The sequence below is a fragment of the Marmota monax genome, unplaced genomic scaffold (assembly GCF_021218885.2).
Source record: "Marmota monax isolate L192 unplaced genomic scaffold, Marmota_monax_Labrador192_F-V1.1 WCK01_AAM20220418_F8-fsc00018, whole genome shotgun sequence".
NCBI lineage: Eukaryota > Metazoa > Chordata > Mammalia > Rodentia > Sciuridae > Marmota > Marmota monax.
This window is the reverse complement of record NW_026692201.1, coordinates 6,290,388-6,314,377: the sequence shown is the minus strand read 5'-3', so window position 1 is coordinate 6,314,377 and position 23,990 is coordinate 6,290,388. Positions and strand designations below refer to the sequence as shown.

Below are 23,990 nucleotides of genomic sequence, written 5' to 3'. Positions count from 1 at the left end.
AATCAAAGGTTTAGTCAATAACTCATGAAGTTTGATGTACTAGTATTGATAATCTAATTAAACAGATCTGCCTTTGTTCTTCCAGACTACTGGGGCTCTGCTATGATTAGCTTTACAGCAAAGAGTGTTGTAACATTGAATGAAAGTAACTGATCAGAGAATGGTGTAGTCACGGAGCTTTAACTACTCCCATTTCTGGTCACAGAATGGTTTCAGGGAAAGTAGGCTTTCTCTGCACACCTGCAGCCAGTGAGTGCACAGGCCTCTTGTGGTCAATATTGATTGATTCTTATAACAGAACTAGCACAAATTTAGTGTTTTGCAACCTTCTGTGATTTAATATTGTTATGCTTTTTGCCATAACAGTCACAGAAATCCTTCTCCAATAGTGAATAATTATGGCAGTGCCTGCTAACTCAGCTGTGGTTCTGAATGTTTCAGTGGTGCCTTTATAAACTTGTAGATATATTCTGGAGTTCATAACACCATTTTAAAGCTGGCTGTATAGTTGATAAATAAAGGTGTTTTCGAGAAATAACTCACAAGGAGATCGGGTCATTCTTCTTTAAAATTTTCCAGAGAATTGTAGAGTGAAATCTGAATATAATTGGTAAGAAAAAAGAATATTTTAAATGATTATTAAAAACAAGCAACAACAACAATGAAAACAAACACATTAAAGACCTTGGGAGCAATCTTCCTAATATCTATGGTTTCCATGTAGTATGTTGACAGCCTTGGAGACATTGCCATTCAGTGTCTTATAACCACTGAGAAGAAGTTAGATCCTAGATGAAGCCATCTAATGGGAAAGTCTAATTTTTTTTTTAAAGTCTACCATTGATCTGGGGTGCAATTCAGCTGATAATGACTGAGTGATTACTATATGCCTGTCAATGTGATAGGTCCTAGTGATGAATGGTTGAGTAAGGAGAGCTTGCTGTACTAAATAACTGCACTTTTATGCCTGTGGAGCTGAGAAATTAAATATATCTTATATGTTAATTTGATGTTTCAAATTTGTTATCCCCCCAACCCAAATTATTGAGCTATTTAAAATCTAGTTGGAGATAAAGTTATCTATCCTCAATTAGAGAAATGCTTCTACAATTATGGTCCTAAGAACTTTGAAATTTTTATTTTTACTTCCTCTAATCTAAAACATTAGATACAGTTTGGATCATTTGCTTCTCATTGTTTTCACCAATATTACCTATTTTTGAAGACTATTTTTTTATATTCCTATGTAAAATCACTTATGGTCATTTAAAGGAACGGTGTTTTATACTGTTATAGGTGGATTGATTTGAAAAAGCTTGATTATTCAGGTGACTTTTTGTTGATCTCTTGAACAGGTTAAAAATGGTTATGGTGGCTGTATACATTGCCAAGGCTGCAGAAAAAGCTGCCTTTTCCTAGGAATGTGGGAAATTACTATCATTTAAAGGAAGGAGTGTAAAATATTGTTAAAATCAGAGACAGGTTTGGCGGTGCATACTGGTAATTCCAGCAGCTAAGGATGCTGAGGTAGGAGGATCACAAGTTCAAAGCCAGCCTCAGCAATTTAGTGAGGCTCTAGATAATATAGCTAGACCTTATTTCAAAAGAAAAAATAAAAAGGCTGCGGATATGGCTCAGTGGTTAAGTGCCCTGGGATTCAATCCCTGGTACCACCCTCCCCCTTGGAAAAAAAAAAAATCTAAGAAAGTGCTATTGTTTTGTGTTGGAGGACATCTAGAAAGATGAGATTCATTCCTAAAATTAAAATGTCCTTACTGTTTTATCTGAACATCAAATTAATTAATATTTCTTGTAAAAATTAAATAACATGGAAAAATGTAAAGAGTAAAAGTCACTGGTTAATACCATCACTCAAAGACAGTCACTGTTAACCTTTTACTCTACAGGTGTCTTGGCTTTTTTGCTAACTTGGTTTGAATCCTGGCTCTTTAACAGATGTGATATCTTGGTCAAGTTACTTAACATTTCTGTGCTTTAGTTTCCTCACCTGTAAAATAAATAACTGGAATATAAAATGAAACATTTAGAACAGTTAGCATTATCTATATTTGCTATTATTACCATATTATGTCCTTTCTGAAGCATTTTCTGTTTTGAAGTTTTGGCAATGAGATTTATCTTAACACCTCATGAAGACTTACAATGGTCAGAGTTTTTGTTGTTGTTATTTTTCCTTTCTTTGTGGTCTACAAAGTAATGGTACATCTTATAAAAATAGTGTATTTTAGATTGGATAGTATATAGTGTGTATGCATCTTTTTTTAAGTACAAAAACGAGATTATACAATGCATATTGTTTTACATTTTACATTGTCAAATACAGGTTAACTTTATTCTGTATGGTGACTGTTACATGGGTGCACTGTAATTTATTGTTCGTATATTGTCATTTTATTTAAATTTGCTCTTTTAGTAAGTGGAATTTGGGTGGGGGGATAACTGAAGGAATAACTTGAGTGAAGTGTAAGATTAAAAGTACAGATTATATTTGGGAACTTTCTGTTTGACTATAATGAAAGTTTGGGGTATATTATACATGGTATTGAATACTGGGTTAAGGGCTGAAGAGTTTGTGGAGCTATTTAACACTGAAGAATAATTGGAAATAAGTTTTTTGTCAGTGTCATTTATAACCTTGCCTATGTGATATAGATGAATGGTTTAATATCAACTTAAAATAGTTGTGTTTAGTATTTTTATCATAATTATGAGGATGTAGATAGTATATTTAGTAATTTTTACTTGGGCTTATGAAATTGTGAAGAGTGGTAAAATAGGTTGGATTATTAAATTAAGACCTGAAATGATCTTAAGGTGCCATGAAGAGTTAAATCTCAGATGCTGAAAACTTCTATAGATAAATATACAATTTGCCCTTCACTTGAGAGAAATTAAAAAATAAATCCCACAAGGATAGTTGCTCAAATACAGTTTGATTTAAGTCAGCAGTATATTTGGATAAGGTGAATAGTTTTAATCAAGAATGAGCTAATCGCTGGAAACATCTCATCTGGAACAAGGTCTTATTTAGGTATTTTGTTCTGCTTAACTCATTTGTAGTTCAGAGTTCCACACTGAAAGAAATAGAAAGAAACTGATGTGAGTTTAAGGAGGAACAAACAGCATGGTGAAGGAACTGAAGACTATGCTTTGTCAAGAGAAATTGGGGCTGGGGGTCTAGCTCAGTGGTAGAGTGTGCACTTAGTACATACAGTTTTCTAGGTTCAATCCCCAGCACTGAGAGAGGGGTTGGAGGAGAATAAATTGGGGTATGAAAGAAGAAGGGCGTGGCAATTTCCTTAAAGTAGTTCAGATTGGTTAAGATGATATGAGCTATAACTAAGTACAATACCATTTCTCCTTTCCAGCTAGTTCCAGTTTTTCCTCCCCATTTCTTATGTTCTTTGAATATTCCATAGACTTTTATGTATGTACTATGCTGATACGTAAGAAAGGTAATCAGGAAGTGGGATCTGAGGATATTTGAGAAGGGAATTATTATTAGCAATGTTGGTGGATTTTTAACTTAATTTTTTAACTTTATTTTTTCTGTTGATAATTTTGTTAGAAACTTAGTGATTAAAAAATGTCTTTAAAAATATTTCCAGAACATATGTCTAGACTATTTGGGATTTTTATTTCATTAAATTATTGGTATTATTCACTTATTATTCTTACTGAACCAAAAATATCATGTATATTGGAAGTGATTCTTGCTATAAAAAGACTTGGGGCTTCAGCACCTTTATTTTGATAAATGAAGAAATAAACTCCCATACTAGATAGTAGACAGAGGCCAAGTTTTTTCTCTTAATTTTATCTTTGACTTTGAAATATTTTTGCAGGTCAGTTAATATTTGAACATTCTTATATGAATTTTGTTCAGGGATTTAAAATTTCCTTTGAGAGGAAGGGACACCTTGATAAGATGTTGCTGTTCTGGATTGTATTATTAAAAGGCTTACTTCACAAGCTTTTTCTGTCACCATTCATTATGTCACAAAATATTATCTTTATTTTACAACCACGCTGTGACCAGGTTCAGTTATTTACTTGAAGAAAATTAAGAATGGATTTTGGTATAGAAAATATTGAGTTTTATATTTTTCACTCTTCTGGCTAGGAGTAATTTTTTTTTTTTTTAAACAGATCAAGAAGTTGGTGTATGTGTACCTTGTCCGATATGCTGAAGAGCAGCAGGATCTGGCACTCTTGTCCATAAGCACTTTTCAGCGAGCTCTGAAGGTAAATGATGGAGTGAGCAGGCAATAGCTATAAGGTTTTGTACAGTTGAAGGTGTGTCATTTAAAGAAGCTAAGTAATAATCCACTAAATAGCCAAGTAGTGTGTTGAAAGAATTAAAAGGCCTCCCAGAAGTGCTTATTCAGTACCCTTATAAAATATATAAGAAAGTGGAACCTGGCCATGTTTGTTCTAGCTTCTGCATGTTTGGGTTCAATATAATCATTTTCATAAAGCTGTTTATTACTATACCAAGTAGGTGTGAATGTATGTAAATAGGGGAAATAAGACATTTTTAAAGATAAAATTTATGTTGTATAGCATTTTCTTCTGAAATGTTAAAACCCCAGCACATTTAGTGATATCAAGTACAATTATAACTTTCTTTTCTTTAAAACAGTGTTCAGAAAACTAAATGTTTTCTTCTTTTTTTTACCCATTTCCATATACTGGTTGTACATTTTTAAATAAGTGGCTTTTTTTAATGATTGTCACATTTATTACACCCTATAAGTGTGTGTTAACTATGTCATAAAGATGTCTTTGGAAAATTGTAAACTTTGAAATTTTGATAAATACTTTTGACACTATTTTCAGGACCCAAACCAACTAATCCGTGCAAGCGCTTTAAGAGTTCTGTCAAGTATTAGAGTGCCTATTATTGTTCCTATCATGATGCTTGCTATTAAGGAAGCTTCTGCTGACTTATCACCATATGTTAGGAAGAATGCAGCCCATGCAATACAGAAACTGTACAGGTAGGTGCTTTGTTAGTAACAGAGATCTGTAATATTAAGTGGATTGTTATAGACCCCAAAGGCTTATTTTATTCACTCTTATGACTGGCCTGTCCTCACAGCAAACAAATTTACTGGCTATGTTTTTTCACCTGTAAACATTTTTTAACCTATCTTTAATTTTATTTGGGGACCCCATGCAACTTTGTACTTGTGATAATTTCTAGATTTTGTAACTTGAAAATAATTAATATTTGAATTCTCATTTATATAGTCCATGTGTGTATGCATGTATTATTAGGAAATCAAGATTTTATCCATTATAAAGTAGAATCTTTCTTATTATTCTTACAATTTACTTTATTTTTTTCCTTACATCTTTGTTCCTGCTATTTATTTTTTGAAGTCTGATTCTTTTCCAGAGCTGTTTTATTATTTTTTATTTTAATAACTTTATTTTAAATGTAGTGATTTTCAAATATAGTACCATACCATAGTTTTTGATATTTGGTAAAATATACAGTATCTCAATATCTGGGAAAACATATACTCTAAATAAAATTATATACACACAGTTGGGTATTATTTCTGTTATCATTTATTCTGCAAGGTTTTTGAGATCATTTGTTTCTGGTGTTGTGTTTAAAGTATTGTGCTGTGTGCATTGGATCTATGAAGTCAGTAGAGGACATGGTACTTATGGATAAAATTCACATATTTGAGGAAGAAAACCAACCATATGTCAAATAATTAAAAGTCATCTGTAATTGAGATGTTAGCACATGATTTATAAATCTCCTTTAACAATGGTTTTGATGGGAAGGGGCCATTGTGTTATAAGTGTACCAGAAAATAAAGACGTAACTAAAATGGAAAAGGAAGAATTAACTTCGAAAAAATAGCTGGAATTTGAAAGAATTGAAAGGTTTGAATGTTCAGGTAATTAAAATGCTTAATAATAAATGTGATGTTTATAAAAAGTACTAACTCATAGTCTTAGATTAATTGTCAGTCAGTTTTATCATGCTTCTTTTTGTTTTCTCTTCATAAACTTGTAGAATAAGACACAAGCTTATTAAATTTTAATGATTTAAAAGCATGTCTATCAGCACACCGTGGTTTATTCTCTAGCCTCAGCTATCTACTCTCCCTGCCTTGGCACTGCCTATTCATTTCCTATATCAAATGTGTTAATCTTATCACTGCATCTTATTTTTTCTTGGTTTTAACTGGTGAGTTTTTATAGTGCATATATTCATTTTAGTAAACTTGGGTGATGCACAATTCTTATTTGGTAATCATCTGTATTTGTTTTGGCAGTTAAGTACCCGAGTTACAATTAAAAGGGAGAAATTATTGTGACTTTTCTTTTTATATTTTAGTCTTGATCCAGAGCAAAAGGAAATGTTAATTGAAGTAATTGAAAAACTTTTGAAAGATAAAAGCACGGTAAGTAATATTATGTCATTAAAGTAAAATTGTGCTTTCTTTACATAGTATTGTTTACCACTTTATATTTGATATAATTATTTTTATTGATTTCAAAATGCTATAAATATTAATGGAGTTCATGCCTATTTAAAAAATAGTTAAAGAGCTGGGTGCTGTGGTACACACCTGTAATCCCAGCAGTTTGGAAGTCTGAGGCAGGAGGATCTTGAGTTCAGTGCCAGCCTCAGCAAAAGTGGGGTGCTAAGCAACTCAATGAGACCCTGTCTCTAAATAAAATACAAAATAGGGCTGGGGATGTGGCTCAGTGGTCAAGTGCCCCTGAGTTCAATCCCCTGTACTGAAAACAAAATAAAACAACAACAACAAAAAACAAAACCAAACAACAACAAATAGTTAAAGAACAAAAATCTCCATGTATTGAGAAGGATTGTGTCTACTAGTATTTTAGTTTGTTACATGTTTCTTTATCATAGAGTCTGCAGAAGGACAAGATGTGTGTTGGCGGGGACCTTCCATCTGTGGCTAAATTATTGACTACTTTTCAAGTTGAAGTTTCATTTTATATAGTGATTTTTAGGATTTTTTTTTCTTTAATTTTTATTGTTGGTTTGTTAGGATTTTTAAAGGCTCAATCATCTGGAAACAATATAATTGTTTTAAAATAAAATATTAACAAATATTAAAGAGGGCTGGGGGCTCTAGCCTAGTGGCAGAGCATGTAACTAGCACTTGCGGGGCACTGGATTCCATCCTTAGCACTACATAAAAATAAACAAATAAAATAAAGGTATGCTGTCCAGCTACAACTACAAAATAAGTATTAAAGAGATACTGAAAATTAAAAGGACGTTTTAATATAAGTGTGATTTAAAAATATTAAAACATTTTCAACTGTACAAAGCTGTTGTATTGGCTGCTAAAGATTATCTTACTGATTAAAATAGTGATCTTTTGGGAATGTATGCTTCTCCTCTTCCTCCTTTTACCAGCCTCATTTTGTGTGTGTGTGTGTGTGTGTGTGTAGTGGCATGGTAGCAAGATCTAGGAAAAGGGGTGACCTATGGGGTCTGTGAACAGACCCCCTGGAGGAATTGGGCTACTAGCATCTGCAGTGAGGCTTCCATATTGACAATAAAGATGCCAGCTCATCTTAGGATGCCGTCATGAGGTAGCATGTAATATCTGTTTAGAACAGCTATCTGTTGTTGTAGTTATTTACCCCATGTAGCTGTTTTTTATGATTTAGCCTGGAAGATGTTCAGTGTTTGAGAAGAATGTGTATTCTGCTTTTCTTGGGTGGAATGTTTCATAAATGTTAGGTCTAATTGTTTATATTGTTGTTCAAGTCTTTTCTTTCTTTGTTAATTGTTATGCCTACTAGTTCTGTTCATTATTCCAAGTGCTATATTGAAGTCTCTCTTTAATTCTGTCATTGTTTGCCTCATACATCTATGAGCTCTGATATTTGTGTGTGTGTGTATATATAATTGTTTATAATTATATGTATATTTATAACTGTTTTATCTTTTCTTATTATTAAAGGTCTCTCTTTGTGTCTAGGAACACTTGTTTTAAAGTCTCTTATACAGCCATTCTAGCTTTCTTATGGTCACTGTTTTTACTATATATATTTGTATTCTTTTATATTCAACCTGTTTGTATTTTGCCCAGTATATATGGGCAGCATGTAGTTGCCTCCTGACTTTTAATACAGCCTTACAGGATGTACTTTTTGATTAGATTGTCTAATTCAGTCACTTAAATACTGCTTTTTTTTGAGTTAAGTGAATATGTTATAGTGAACATTCAAAACCCTTTAGTGAGTTTTTCACTGTGTATCTTTGATAATATTGTGTTATACATGGAGATTATACCTGGAGTTTCATTCCTAGACCATTCAGCAAACTTCTTTTACTTTGAAGTATAGCAGAAATCTCCATTGCGTTTCTTCTATGCAGAGTTGATATAATATAGAAGATAATCATGCCCCAACAGATTATGTCAATAGATGAAGATAGAGAAATTTGAATTCTTTTTGTCTTCTATATGACAGATATACCATCTGCTTCTGTGACCCAGATATTAAATCAATATTACTGATACTGTGGTTTATTTGATTTTAATAACTGAAAAAAAAACACTTAATGTCTTTTATGTGCAGGACATTTGCTAAGTATTAAAACAAGAAACGAACCCTTGTGGCAGTACAATTTGCCATAATTTCTGCTTCATTGTACACCAAAAGAAATTTGTTGCATGGCCTGGGAGTGAAATTTCCTTATATGTATGCATGTTTTTTCCAAATAGGATAGACTTGTCACAAGTAAAAACAACAGTTTTTTTGAATTAGAAAATTCATGCCTGATTTTCTGCCATTTGATAGCTATGTACTAGGCCTCATGAGTGTTAGTTTCAAATTTGTAGTTCTTATAATTTATAAGGTGGTTATTTTGGTTGAAAGAGCTATTTTATATAAAACCCTCAGCATGGGGCCTGACACTGTGACATAAAGTATTAAAATATTCAACTAAAAAGTAAACGGCTCAAGAAGGTATGTAAAGAATATAATCTGTTTGTGAATTTAGAATGTCTATTTTGGCTTCTGATCATTTATTTCTAAAATAGTAGAAAGAGAAAATATTGAGTACTTATTCATAATATGTGTTCAGTATTTTTTGAATGGCTGTTGAATTATCATATTCCTGGTGATAGTAACTGATAAATGATATTATCCCTAATGTTTTCTTTTCCTTGCCCCAATAGTATCATACTTAGTGTTCATAGAGGTTTTGAGTGCTTTGATGGCCTATTTATTTTGAGGCACTCATTCTACTAAAGTGTTACAGAGTTCCTTTTTTTAAAACTAAAACACATGCATATCTTTTCTTCTGTCTTGATAATTATAAAATATCAAGGCCTCTAATTCTAGTACCATAGCACAAAGTTCCTTCTATCCTCTTCCCTTTCCAAATTTGTAATTTCCCCTTCAACAGTAAGAAATATGGCTCCCAGTATGCACAATATTTTTACTTTTGTGCTTAGTTCCAGAATTCAGAGGAGGTGTTATTTCACAGTTACTAGCATGTACTTCAATGGGGAGTAGTAAGAAGGGAGTTAATAACTAGAGTTAAATGTTGGTTTAGAGTTATTTTATCTTTAGTTTTATTTCTTTGTTGCTATGATAAATTGTTTTGTCATCAAATTTTTGAACTTATTGTGTTTGTATATTTAAAAGCTGTTGATTTTCTTAATGGTGATTTTATATCCTGCTTCTTTACTGAGTTATTTTATTGTTTGTGTTACTTTTTTTCATTTATTCTCAGTTTTCCCTATAGAATAAATCATTTCAGCAAATAGAGATAATTTTACTTTCATTTTTCAATTCCTAGGACTCTTCTATAATTATGTTGAATGATTCTATCAGTATAACATCTGATAGTAGTGGATATGATGGGTGTCCTTTCCTTGTTTTAATCTAAGGAAAATGCCTAGACTGTGTCCATATTAAGAAAGATGCTCTCCCTGAGGATTTTCTTTTTACCTTTGAAATACATAATTTTGTAAGGTGTTTTAGGGTTAATTGATGTGGGTCACTTTTTTCCTCGTACCGGATAAACACTTTCATAATGTAGACTCAGAACTTAAATATTAATTCTGATAAAATATTTATTCTTTTAAGAACATAATTTTAAATGTTAATTGTGTTCAATTATTATATTCTTCAGGGATTCCAATTTTACATGTTTTAGATCTTCTTTGCTTATGTTATATTTTAGCTACTTTGTCTCTAAACCATTTTATTTCTTTTTTATCTCATTTCATTCTCCTGGTTGTTGTTTTTGTTGTTCTTTTTTTTCTTTAGTGCCCATAATAATTTTTCATTTATTGATTTTGTCCCCAGGGACATCTTGCAATTTAGACCTCATGTTTGATCACTTTTTTCCCCTTCAGTTTCTTTCTGATTTTAGTCACTGAAATGAAATGCTATGTTTTTTTTCCTGATTTCTTTTGATAATTTCTATTCTCTTTAAAAATTTTGATTCATATTTGTTTTTCCTGTCTTTAGAAATGCTTCTTTGAGGTATTTAATTTGTGTTGGAGTGTTACAGTAAAGTTTCCTTTTGCTTATCCTTGATTTGGGGGGCGGATACTTTTTACCCCAGTTGAATTGTTTTGATTTTTCTTTTCTGCTTTTAGTACTTATTATTTGAGTCTTGGCATTTCTTTGGCTAGGGTTGGTGATTTGATATTTGTGGTAACTTGCAATATTTTGAGTATAGGAGCACCCTCTCTGTCAGAAATCCATCTCAAAAGCCAATGAGATGGCTTTTGATGGGGAGGGTGCACGTAGTTGGAGGCATATGTTGTAAGATGATTTTGAGATGTATCTTCAAGTAGTCTAAACTTTCCCTTCTTAATTCTTTTTTCCTGTTATCTCACAGTTTCTGAGGGGTCTCCTCCCACCCCCACCTGCCCCAGGTTTTTTTTTTTTTTTTTTTGGTATCAGGGATTGAACCCAGGGGTGCTTGACTACTGAGTCACATCCCCAGCCCTTTTTCATTTTGAGACAGTGTCTTGCTAAATTGCTTGAATTTGTGATCCTCCTCCCTCAGCCTCCTGAGCAACTAGGATTATAGGTGTGTGCCACCAACTGCTCCAGTTCTTTGTTAATTCCATTTTTTTCTTGAAGCTTTCCTTGACAGTTCATTTGCCTCACTGAATTTTCTTATTCTCCTCTTAAGTCTCTTTTCTATAGTCTGCTCTGACCTACCAGGAGTCATTTTAGTATTTTCAACCTCACAGTGTTTTTTTTTTCCTGTTGTTTATTTTAGTTCACTCTTGTAGCCATCACTAACTCTTGTCTGCTTTGTTTTGAGTAATTTTTTTTTCTGTGCTTCTAAATCTTTGAAGTTTTATGATACAAGTATAAAAATGGCTCTCTCAGAGAGCTATTTGAAGTTTGGAGGTGCTCTGTTTTGAGTTATGTTTAGGGCATAGATTTTGGTCTTTTTATTTTTTGGAGATATACAGTGGTAGATTTAGATTTACCCAGGTACCATTACCTGATGTCAGGAGCTGCAAATAAATTATTGCTTTGAATTCCATAGCCTTGGACAGCTTAACTGCTGCATCTGGGAATCTTTCCATGCTAAGGTGTAGAAAGACACGCCCATTTGTAGGCCAATGTTAATGGGGCCTATTCCACGCCTAGTGTGGAATTTATGGATTCCATAGCTTTGGATTTAGATGTCTGCTGCCCTGGGGTGAAAGAGATACCAGTATGCCTAACTATCCTTGTGGTGCCAGCTGCCTGGAGAAGAAAGAATTACTGCCCAAGTGATAAGTCCCCAACCAGGCCAATTCCCAACAGCTTCTTGATTCTGGTTTGCATTGAAGAACCCTCTCTCACAATAAATTCCTTTGGTGTGTTTCACTATACGTAAAGTATTCACAGGCTTTTTCCTTTGTTAGGATCAGACCTATCAGGCCTCTTCCACCTGCCAATGCCCCCACTTTGAAAAATGTATTTCTTGTCTTTTGTGTTTATTTTTTAATAATACTTCTCACACTTTTTATTTCCAGCGGCCCACACCTCCAAGGGTTACCTATTCCCTCCCCACACAGGCCCACACGCTGTGGCTGTGAGCCTAGTATTTAAATTATGTTTTGAGAATGCTTTCTGATAGTTTTTTCCCTTCATGTGATTATAATTCATTACTGAAAGATTAAAAATATTCTGATATTTAAACAGGTATTTATGCCTTGTTTTTTTCTGGTCATTATATAATACTTCATTGAAGGAAGACAGGTACATTTCTTCTCTCCCTCACAAATATAATGTCAGAATTGACATTTAAAATAAAAAATTCCACATTGTTTTTAATTTAAAAATTTATCTCTAGCTGTCAGAGAAATGCAAATCAAAACCACCCTAAGATACCATCTCACTCCAGTAAGATTGGCAGCCATTATGAAGTCAAACAACAACAAGTGCTGGCGAGGATGTGGGGAAAAGGATACACTTGTACATTGCTGGTGGGACTGCAGATTGGTGCAGCCAATTTGGAAAGCAGTATGGAGATTTCTTGGAAAGCTGGGAATGGAGCCACCATTTGACCCAGCTATTCCCTTTCTCGGTCTATTCCCTAAAGACCTAAAAAGAGCATGCTACAGGGACACTGCTACATCGATGTTCATAGCAGCACAGTTCACAATAGCAAGACTGTGGAACCAACCTAGATGCCCTTCAATAGACGAATGGATAAAAAAAATGTGGCATTTATACACAATGGAGTATTACTCTGCATTAAAAAATGACAAAATCATAGAATTTGCAGGGAAATGGATGGCATTAGAGCAGATTATGCTAAGTGAAGCTAGCCAATCCCTAAAAAACAAATGCCAAATGTCTTCTTTGATATAAGGAGAGTAACTAAGAACAGAGTAGGGACAAAGAGCATGAGAAGAAGATTAACATTAAACAGGGATGAGAGGTGGGAGGGAAAGGGAGAGAGAAGGGAAATTGCATGGTAATGGAAGGAGACCCTCAGGGTTATACAGTGGAGGAGGTAGAAAGAGAGGAGGGGAGGGGAGGGGAGAGGTGGGGAGGGGGGAGGGTGGAGGATGGGAAAGCCAGCGGAGCACAACAGACACTAGTATGGCAATTTGTAAATCAATGGATGTGTAACTGATGTGATTCTGCAATCTGTGTATGGGGTGAAGGTGGGAGTTCATAACCCACTTGAATCAAAGTGTGGAATATGATACGTCAAGAAATTTGTAATGTTTTGAACAACCCACAATAAAAAATTAAAAAAAAAATAAATAAAATAAAAAAAAAATTTTTCAATCAAATGAAACAAGTCCAATTTACTTCCACATTTTGAGAAGGAATTTATTTTCTATCAGCAAGAAATTCTTGGGATGATGATGACGACGACAACATTGATGTAACTCCTGTAAATATAAATTTGAAAGATGTTAATGAATTAAAAACTTCCTCACTTTCTGTTAATTTTGAGATATACCTCTGTTGTTTCTCTTAGGCCGAGGAAGATTTTCTTAAATAATTTTCATTTTAAGGAAAGATTGAGCAATAAACATACTAAAATACAGCAGTTTTTCCCTTTTACTGGAAAAAGATCAGTATTTGTCATATGAGTAATTCTTTCCTAAAAATAGATCACTCTGCGTTTAGAAAAACTGGAAGAACACTTAATGTTATTTAGGTAACTGTTGTCTGAAGGTGTCTTTTATGTTTGTGAAGACACTAAAGGGAACCTTACAACTGTAGTCAATGAAATTAAAAGGAAACATTTTATCTCTATTCTGTCGTTTCTAATTACTGTTAATCATTTTTGTTTATATAATTTTTTTTCGGTTTTGGGGATTGAACCCAGGGATGTTCTGATACTGATCATCTCCGGCCCTTTTTATTTTTTATTTTCAGGTGGTCTCACTAAGTTGCCTGGCTGGCATCATAACTTAACCATCCTCCTGCCTCAGCCTCCCAGGTCACTGGGCTTACAGGCGTGTACCACCACATTTGGCTTATTTATATAATTTTTCTTGTATATTCCAAGACTTATATCATTTTCATCTTACTTCTCTAATTACCATGTTCTAAGTACTTTTCTACCTTTCCAAATTAATGTTTACTTATGAATTCATTTTTTAAATTCATAACACTTTCTTTTTTCTTTAAAATGTAAAAATCTGTGGTTTTTGAGCAATTAAAGCATAAAAGTGGGCAATCTTTTATTTAGAATACTTCAAAAGCAGGGTGGCATTTATTTTCTTGTCCTTTCAAATTAATTTTAAAGAAGTCCTTTTGATAGCATTTGAATTTCTCATGGAAACAATTTCTTAGGGAGACAAATTAGGTTAGTGCCTACTGAAAAACCAAGCTATTTGTGTGTTTTTGATAATGTGAGGTTTTTTTCTCTTTAATTTTAGCTATAAAATTATGCTTAATGAATAGATTGGTAGTTTATAGCTAAGCTGTAGGGGTAAGACACCATTTTATAAGTTATTGATTTAATGTTGGTAAAAGCCTCAGTGTTATGGGCAAAAAAACACACCCCTGAGTTTGTGCAGATGTTTTATTGTGATAGATCTATTATCCAGCTATTAGAAGATAAATGACTGATCTTTCCTATTTTCCATGCCTCAAGAAAATTGAAATAAGAAGGGAAATATCATTTGGGCTGTATGATTAGGGCAGGTTGGATGGCCATTAATTTAAGGGAAGAAGATCTTGGCAGCATTGGCCAACTTATACCATATTATCAATCAAACCTTGATGCACTTCTTGTGATGACCCAGCACTCTCAGGTTTTTGCAACGTTAATTAGAATTCATGACAAAATAGATGCAAGGAAACATTTTGTACCCTTCATAATTTTATAGAAAATTTATTGTTATTAGAGGAACCATTTGCTTAGTGTGATTTTTTTCATTACCAGCTTGTCAACTAGCATAGATAATCTAGAGAAAATATGAACTCCATAGATGGGGTGTCACTTTTGTTGATGGTTCATCTAGTTTACCTTGGAGCACAGCTAATGGCTGAAGTTCATAGCAACAGCACAGAAAAACGTGGCAACCAAGGGGAGATAAATGAACCATGTTTATTGCTTTAATATAAAAAATACATAAATGGAAAACTGCATTTGAATTTGATGAGCTCATTGCTAGTTTTGTTGGAGTGATTTATATTTTCCGTTATATGAAAAGCTACTATTGACACAGTGAGATGAAAATTAACTGTCTGTTTTTTGGAAACCAATATTTTTGGTTTTAAAATCTGAGTAGATCATTTTATTTTAATTCTGAATGTTTTATAGAATATTGAACATTTGATAGATCAAAATTATCAATTCTTCTAATGTTTAGACTAGGATCAGATTGTTAAAACTATGAGTAGAGTCAGTTTTATTTTGTGAAGGTACTCTCTTTGTGTACTTTCTATTTATTAATGTTTCCTTAAGCTTTATTTGTACTTAAAATTATTTTCTTGTAATGATATTAGTATTTTAGAATGTGAGAGTGCTTTGCAATTGTTGTATACTTAAAGCTCTTGGTTTAATGAATTTAATACCTTGAGGCTGATTTTTCTATTGATTTGTTTGGTTTTAACACATTTAGGAAAAATTTTCTAAGTGTAGACCAAATAACTTGATTTTATTTAGCATTTTTAAAAATTAAAACTGTTGTTCTTAGTTTCATAGATTATTTATTTTTTGTGCTTAAAGACCCTCTTTTATTACTTGATTTAAATATTAGTATAAAATTGATTTATATATAAAGTATATAGTGATGTTTATATCACACAAGTAGTCTAATATCATAAACTTAGTTGTTTTAAGAGATATTTAAATTGTACTAATTCTGATCTGATAGAAATGTGATTATCATAGAATATAATTTCTGAAAAGTAATTTATGCAGAATACGTCAAAATGTGGAGTTGAAAACATGCACTTAACTTCCTTTCCATATCAATAGCAAACAGAAAATTATACATATAATACATTTTTATTTAGTTCACAGAAATAATAAATTCCTTGCTTTTTCGATTGAGGCGCATACATGCTGGGACCAGCAGGCACCAGTACATGGGCAGGGCTGGAGTCAATAAATGCGGCTTCACGTTCATACTGATTGGTAATTCATAAAATCCCCACAGGACTTGAAACTTGTTTAGCATAATAGCAGGTCTATATTCTGAGCTGTTTTCTTTCAATTGTATTGTTGGTTGCATATTAATAAACTAAATGTCAGCCAAGTAGAGGAACAAATACTCAAAATATGAATATCATTGTATCTAATATTTTTCAAAAAGTACCATTTCAATAAGTTATATTTCTATTTAATTGCTTATTTTAAGTCATTGGGGAAATTTTAGACACAAAATGAAGATCCCTAGTGTTCAAGAAGAATATGATATTAATTTGCTTTTTTTCAAAACTGTATCATATTGTTGGCTAACAGCATGTATCAGTGGTGTATATATAGAAGTATTTGTTTATTATATATTCTGCTTACTTTGTATTTTTATGATAAAGGAATCTTAGTTTCACCTAAGATTTGTAAGAACATGACAATTCAGAAATCATTATTTATGATTCACTAATTGGGACTTGGGAAAAGCTGCCTTTTGTTGGTAATATATTATTCCAACTTACATACATTGTTATGAAAGTCATAATAATGTCCTAAAATTTCAGTCAGTGTGTTTTCTTTGTAAATAAATTATGTTCATAAAAACACAAATTAAGATATGTAAGATTCAGAAGTGTTTTAGTACTAAAAACATCTAAGAGTTCCTCATACTTTTAAACAAATTCATTGTGGAATTGTCATTTTCATTTTAAACTGACACAGTATAATCTTGTTATTATCTGGATTCTTTTTCTGAATATTGTCACAAACTAAGAAATGAGTCTTTAGATTAGAATTTAGGTTAGCTTTAAAGATGAAAACTGTGAATGATTAATGTTGAATTCATGTATAAACAACTTAATTGGAATTTAAGTTGATAAAATAAAAAATTATCAGAATACATCTCTGCTCAGCAGAGCATTAGTTTTTCACATAAATTACAAGTATTAGACTTATTCTTCTAGGGAGTGGTGCTTAAAAATTTATTTTTTACTCAAACATGAACATTCATTTTAACTGAATGAATAAACACTTTAAATGTTGATTGTCATAACACTGACTGTACCATAATAAAAACATGAGTAGTATCTTCGATGGGCAGAAAATGTTTTTTAATGAGTTACTTTTTCTTTCTTTTCTAGCTGGTAGCTGGCAGTGTTGTGATGGCTTTTGAAGAAGTATGCCCGGATAGAATAGATCTGATTCACAAGAATTACCGAAAGCTATGTAACTTACTAGTTGATGTAGAAGAGTGGGGGCAGGTAGTCATAATCCACATGCTAACTCGATATGCTCGTACACAGTTTGTCAGTCCTTGGAAAGAGGTAAGTGCTGAACAGCCTTTCACTTATAAAGTATACTAACAGAATAGGCGAGCATTTAAAAATGTGTACAAAAATTAAGAATTGTGAAATATAGAAATCTTCATATTTGATAAGGACTCATTTCCCTCATTCTCTTTTATGAAAGCAGGAAATTAGTATAAAAATACAAGAATAATTGTCTATTATTTTGGCACTGATTGATACATATTTAATGACATAGTATATAAACTTTCAGTATGATACTTGGTAAGAGGCCTTTGTTAGGAGCAATAGCATGATGCAGTATTTACAATAACATTGCTAAACCATGAATTATTTTTGTTACTAGTAACCTTCACACTTTTGAGCCCCAGCTATTCCAGATACGCATTTATGAAAATAGGTAATTTAAAAGTATAAACATGAATTTGTATCTTAGGTATTAATTTCTTGCAATTATAGATCAATACTATTGAACTTTTAAACTATTTTTTTCTAGTTTTATATTGCTAAAATGTTTCTTTTCCTTTTCTTTGCTTAAATAGGTAACATTTAGTAAAACTAAAAATTAAATATACTTGAAGATATTTGTTTCCTTTTGTAGATTAACATTAGAAGCATACCCATTCTTTTCATTATATGACAACTTAGAAAAGTTCATTTTTATCAAGATTTTAATTTTATTGTAATAGAACTTAGTATGTATATATTTAAGAATGAAATATAAATTTTAAGCTTGCTTAAAGAAAATCCTTAAATGTTATAAAAGTGTATTAACCTTGTCTTCTGATATCTAATCGTTTAAAATGCAGTATTATAGTTTAAAAAAATCAGTCATGTAAAAAAATAAGAGGTCCTATAAAACTCAATTATGTCAAACTGACTTATATGCAAACTTATTACTAGGCCCTTGATCGCTTAGTACTTGTTCTTGTTAATTAGAAGTAATATTAAAATGAGAGAAAAATGCTAATAGAATAAAATTGAAATGTGTTCATAATAACATGCTTTCAATAACATTCCACATAATCATATAAAATACTTTATCAAATTATCTATACTAATATTTGTTAGCACTAAAAACTTTCATATATTTTAATCTAAACACTAATATTTTTCCATCTCAATTTTAATTTCTTTGATTTTTGGTATTGTTTAGTGAACCCAAGGCCTTGCATGCTAAACACACACTCTACCTCTGAACTACATCTTTAGCCCCCTCAATTTTAGTATTAACAAAGTGGTCATATTATTCGACTTAACTATTTCAGTTTGTTTAAAATCATCAATATAAAGTCTTATGTCAGATAGGATTCTTAAATTGAAGAAAATTTACATTTATATACTTTTATTCTACAGTTGTATTCGTTGTTAAAGTTTTGAGGACAGTTTTGCTAAATTAATCAATATGTTCATGATGAAAATGTCTTGACCCTTTGACAAGAGATTTTTGTTGTGAATAGCTTATTTATTTGGTTTCACCCCTTCCTCTAAAGAATTAATCTCAGATATATTTTTTGTCCTCTCTGTAAGGTTTTAGGTCATTTTGGCATATATAATGATCGTCACCATTTAAATATTTTTGTTTTACTTTCCTATCATTGTCAAATCATTTTCATTAGCTCTTTACAAATAAATGATCTTTTGCCTTGTCAGAATATAGAAGCCAGAGCTAAAATACATGCTATACTTAGCATATCTTCTATAAATATGTAATGGCTATTAAACTCTGTTTTGTAGTTTGTTTTTCTTTTCCTTGAATTTTATTTCATCTTAGTTTAGATAAAATTCATAAAACTGTATACACAAGCAGGAAAATGAAATTATCCTCCATGATATACACTTATTCTTTTGATGGATCACTGGAAAAATTGGGGCTGTATTCATTTATTCTTTGTGTTTTCATGTTAAATCCATGAACATCAATTATTACAAATATGAGAGAAAATCTGGTCATTGTTAAATCTTAGCATGCTGGAATTGATCTAAATAATTTCTTATCTTTGGCGTTTATTTGCCATCTGACCTCAGCATTATTCTAAATACTATGGCTATTAGATTAATTTAGTGGTTTTCAAATGTGCACCTCATCCCTCAGAATGCTGTGGTACTGCCACAGGAGCAGCCATCTGGGCAGTAGTGCTGGAGACTGGCTCTGAGCTCTGCCACTGCCTCATATGCCTGCCCTTTTTTATGCAGCTTCACTTAGGATTTCCATTTAGAAGGATTCCTTGGCTTTAAGGGGGAAAAAAAAAAAAGCAAACCACTTAAATATAAGATTTGTATTTCTCAATTAACTGTGATGAAATTCTTTTTATTTTTAAATTACAGAAGCATATGGTAAAATAAAAATTAAGTTTGTTTTTATAATCTCTTGGTTGACCTTGAGAGATGATTATTGGCCGTCATTTAATTTGGCAATTATTTAATCACTTATTTTGGTGGTTGAAATTTGACATGGGTAAAACATTTTACTTTATTAACTTAAGATGATATCAGTTGACCTCAAACCGTGAAAAAAATATTCTTTGATTGTTTAAGTTCTATTTGAGGGTCTTGTGTAATCTAGAATAATCAAGATAGCAGGCTTATATTTAGTTATATGTTCTGTTAAGAAACCAGATGAATGATTTGAAAGTGTCGGTCCTTCTTGTATTAGTCTTCATTCACTTTAGAATTAAGGACTATAAAAGATGCTAGGCTCTTTGTTTAAATACATTTATACAGTTGTAGCTCAGTGGCAGAGCATTTGCCTAGCATGTGTGAGGCACTGGGTTCCATCCTCAGCACCACATAAAAATAAAATAAAGGTATTGTGTCCATCTACAACTAAAAAAATAAGATTCAAATGAGTCATTAACATTAGGACCATGTCCATGAGCTTCCCCTTTCATTTAACCTACCTTATCCTTTCTCTCTACTATGTATTTTGTTTTACTGCAAAACTTTGGAATGAGCAGTGTAGCCATTTGTAATTTTGGAGACTTTCTAGCCTAGTCTTCATGTTGCTTATTAGGATTGTACATGGTAGTTTCAGCTTTAGAACTTGGCACACTGAATCACAAAGCCAGGTTTGACCACATCTGGAAGAATCTAGAGTTATTGTAGTTAGCATTTATATTTGCTTTCTGTTTCATATCTGATGTTGTAAAAACCATACTATGTAATAAAGAATGGCTATTTTGGAATGAAAGACAAGATGGGTAGTACTCCAGAGAGTCAGTGCTTAGTGGTTACTCCCCCCTCCCACCACCATTTATATATATCATTTCATGGAGTCAATGGAGGAAAAATGTCTTTATTATAGCCTTCCCTTTTGACAGAAGACACTCACCTAAATGCTGTATGAGCATCATTTTACCATAAATCAAAGGCCATTTTACCTTGGAGTAAAAGAATTTGCCAGTGGATAGACATTCTCAATTAAAATAAAATATCCACCTGGAAATTTATTTAAAATGAAATAGCTGTCTTTCATACCAAATTCATTGAAATCAAATAGTTTTTCCCCTCCTAACAAAGATCTGAAAACTGATACCACAATAGGTTATACTTAGAAACTTATAATCTTATAGTACTTTCTTGTGTAGAATTTTGTTGACTTTTTTTTTAATTTATTTTTTAGTGGTAGTCTATTTATTTATTTATATGTGGTGCTGAGGATCGAACCTAGGGCCTCACAAATTCTAGGCGAGTGCTCTACCGCTGAGCCACAACCCCAGCCCTTGTTTACTATTTTTTTATAGGACATTCAGAATTATACCCATTTTATAGATAAAGAGATTGAGGCATACAGATTTTAACAGTTAGCCTAAGATAATATTGTTTATAAAAGGTGGAGCTAGAAACATTTATTTGATGTCCAAGCCAGCATTCTTTCTTTCATGTTGTATTACGTTGTGACTTTTAAATTAAAACAAAAAATTTGCTTACCTTAATAAGTTTTTATGTATTTACTTATTGTGTTCTTGTCAAAATTAACTTCAAAGCCCCTAATTCACGGTGTTCAGACACTGCAATTAGCTAACAACTCTAATTAGATTTGCTTTTCAAAGAGAAAAACCATGTTTCTTATTGAATTTTTAAAAACATTTGTTAATGTTAATATGCTTGAAGGGTAGCAAAATTGTGTTTTGAGGAATTGAAAATTAGTAGAAATACTTTTTGAGATGAGCTGATGTACATGGCTTTGTCAGTAAGTTCTCAAATGAACACATCATATACAAATAAGCTTCTTCTGGGCAGAAGAGATTTTTAATTTAGTTTATTTGCATCATTATAGATCAGTATTTAGGCTGTTTATATGTAAATGTATGATTTGAGGAACAATTAAGTGTTGACAAAGTAGATTGCAGTCATATCAATTGCAGTGCATTTTCCATAATTTTTCTAACTGACATCTTTGATGATAAATAGTGGATGCCAAGTCAAAGCCGATTATACAGTGCACTAGGAATTCATGGGGCTGTCAGGGAGAAGACCGATTGACTTTAAATTTACATATTAATGAGAAGATTTGTTAAGAGGGTGCTTGACTATAGAAAATAACAGCGTATTTATAGGGCACGACATTTTATAAATAAAGCTGAGGCAGGAAAATGGAAATTAAACCTTTTAGGTTAATAAATTCAAGAGACTGCTAAAATGCATATTTGCATTTTTATTTTTCTAAATTTACTCTTTGCAGTTCATGTGAGTTGTTTTTTATTCTAGGTCAAGTTTGTATAATTTTCAAGGATATAAAATTATTTATTTATAAAGGATATAAAATTATTTATTTCAATCTTTGTTGTTCAAGCCTATTGTGGGAGAATACTTAGAAAATAAATGTGAATCTTTGCATCTAAAGTTGGTTTTATAAAAATAATGTTTTTTAAAAAATACTATGAAACACAAAGTAAATTATAAGAGTGATTAAAAAAACAAACAAACAACTCCAGAACCCTTCAGTGACATGATTGTAAATTGAAATGAAATTAATTGACTTTGGGGCCCGACAGGAATGTTTTTAATTTTATGAAGTTAGCTGTTTATAATTGAACTTTCTCTAGGAGTGACAGTTTTCTAAGAATTATCAAAATATTTGACTTCATTAACTTAAAAGTAAATATGCAACATTACTTTTTAGAATATGAATCCAGGTAAAATAATCTTATGCCAGTTTGAAATTTAGAGTGATTAATTTACTTTTTGTCACTCTCAGTATATCTACACTTTCATTATAAAACCTTAAATGGGTTCATGAAAGTTCTAAGTTTATAATCCTGTTTAAAGTATTTTTAATAAGTTTTTAACTTTTTTCAGAGACAGAGAGTAGAAAGTTATCAAAATGTTAAATTCGCTTATCTAGTTCTTGATTAGTGATTTTCTGCAAGTACAAAGGTATTTGGAGAAAATGCTTCATGTACTCCACATCTGGGTCCTGCTTAAAGGACCAAAATTTTAGAGATGATTTTACTTTAGAGGGTAATTTTTTAGGCCAAACAAATTTTGTATTTTATCAATGGGCTATTAGATTTTTACTATTCCATGAGCTTAAAAAAAAATACTAAGGAGTTGTGTTGTGGCACAATCCAAGCTGTACAGTATAAAGGTAATAGGTTGGTTGTGCATTCTTACAGGCAATAGCTAACAAAGGATTCATATATAGTTTAATGTGAAATTACAGACTATGAGCTGATATTGAAATGAGGCCCCTTCTTCTCCTGTTGGTTATGAAGCATTTAACTTTAAAGTTTTCTTATTCTTTTTGTTATTCAAAATGATATGGATTGGAATTTTTAAACTCATGAAATTTCCTATTATTGTTGTTGCTATTATTATTACTATTATTGCTACTAGGATAGAACCCAACGCCTCTCCCATGCTAGCAAGCACTCTACCACTAAACTACATTCCTATCCCTTTTTATTTCGTTTTTAAAGGTCTAAGTTATCTAGACTGACCTTGAACTTGGTAGTCCTTCTGCCTTAGCCTCCCAGGTAACTAACTGGGATTACAGGTGTATGTCACTGTACCTGACTTAAAAAAAATTTATTCAGATAACATGTATGTGCTTTTAAAAAATTGAAAAATATTACATGGCTCATGAGAAAGATTTTCCTGTTTGATCATTTCTTATGCCTATATTAGCACCCTCAGAATCTTCTTTTAGTATGCATGTGTGTGAGTGTTTACCTTTCTGTATTTCTAAGTAATCTACATATATTATTGTTTAGTAATATACCAAATGTCAACATTGTGTAGTGACTGTGTGTTATAGAAATGGAGAATTCTTCATTCTCTTCTATAATTATAAATTTACATTTATTATTTTTCTCTTCAAACTAAATAATTTCTTGTGGTATAGATCTCCTATAGACGAATTTTTCAATCTTGTTCATCTGAAAATGTCTTGATTTCATCTTCATCCTTGAAGAATATTTTTCTCCATATGGAATTGTTTTTTCTTTCAAGAATTTAAAGGTATTTCATTGTCTTCTGGACTCCGTTGCTTGTAATCATAAGTTAGTTGCAATTATTGTTTCCCTGTATGTAGTAGGATTTTTAAAAAAATATTTGTCTGCTTTAAA

General features: G+C 31.9%; 1 protein-coding gene across 6 annotated transcripts in view; it reads left to right on the top strand.

The window, feature by feature from the left end:
- Positions 1-23,990, top strand: part of Ap3b1 (adaptor related protein complex 3 subunit beta 1) — a 244,997-nt gene that overhangs the window by 60,812 nt on the left and 160,195 nt on the right. For all 6 annotated transcript variants that reach the window (XM_046427561.2, XM_058574270.1, XM_058574276.1 and 3 more), the window contains 4 exons: positions 4,171-4,266; positions 4,861-5,021; positions 6,383-6,449; positions 17,257-17,439. In XM_046427561.2, the coding sequence (XP_046283517.1) occupies positions 4,171-4,266; positions 4,861-5,021; positions 6,383-6,449; positions 17,257-17,439 (507 nt within the window). The remainder of the gene's footprint in view (positions 1-4,170; positions 4,267-4,860; positions 5,022-6,382; positions 6,450-17,256; positions 17,440-23,990) is intronic.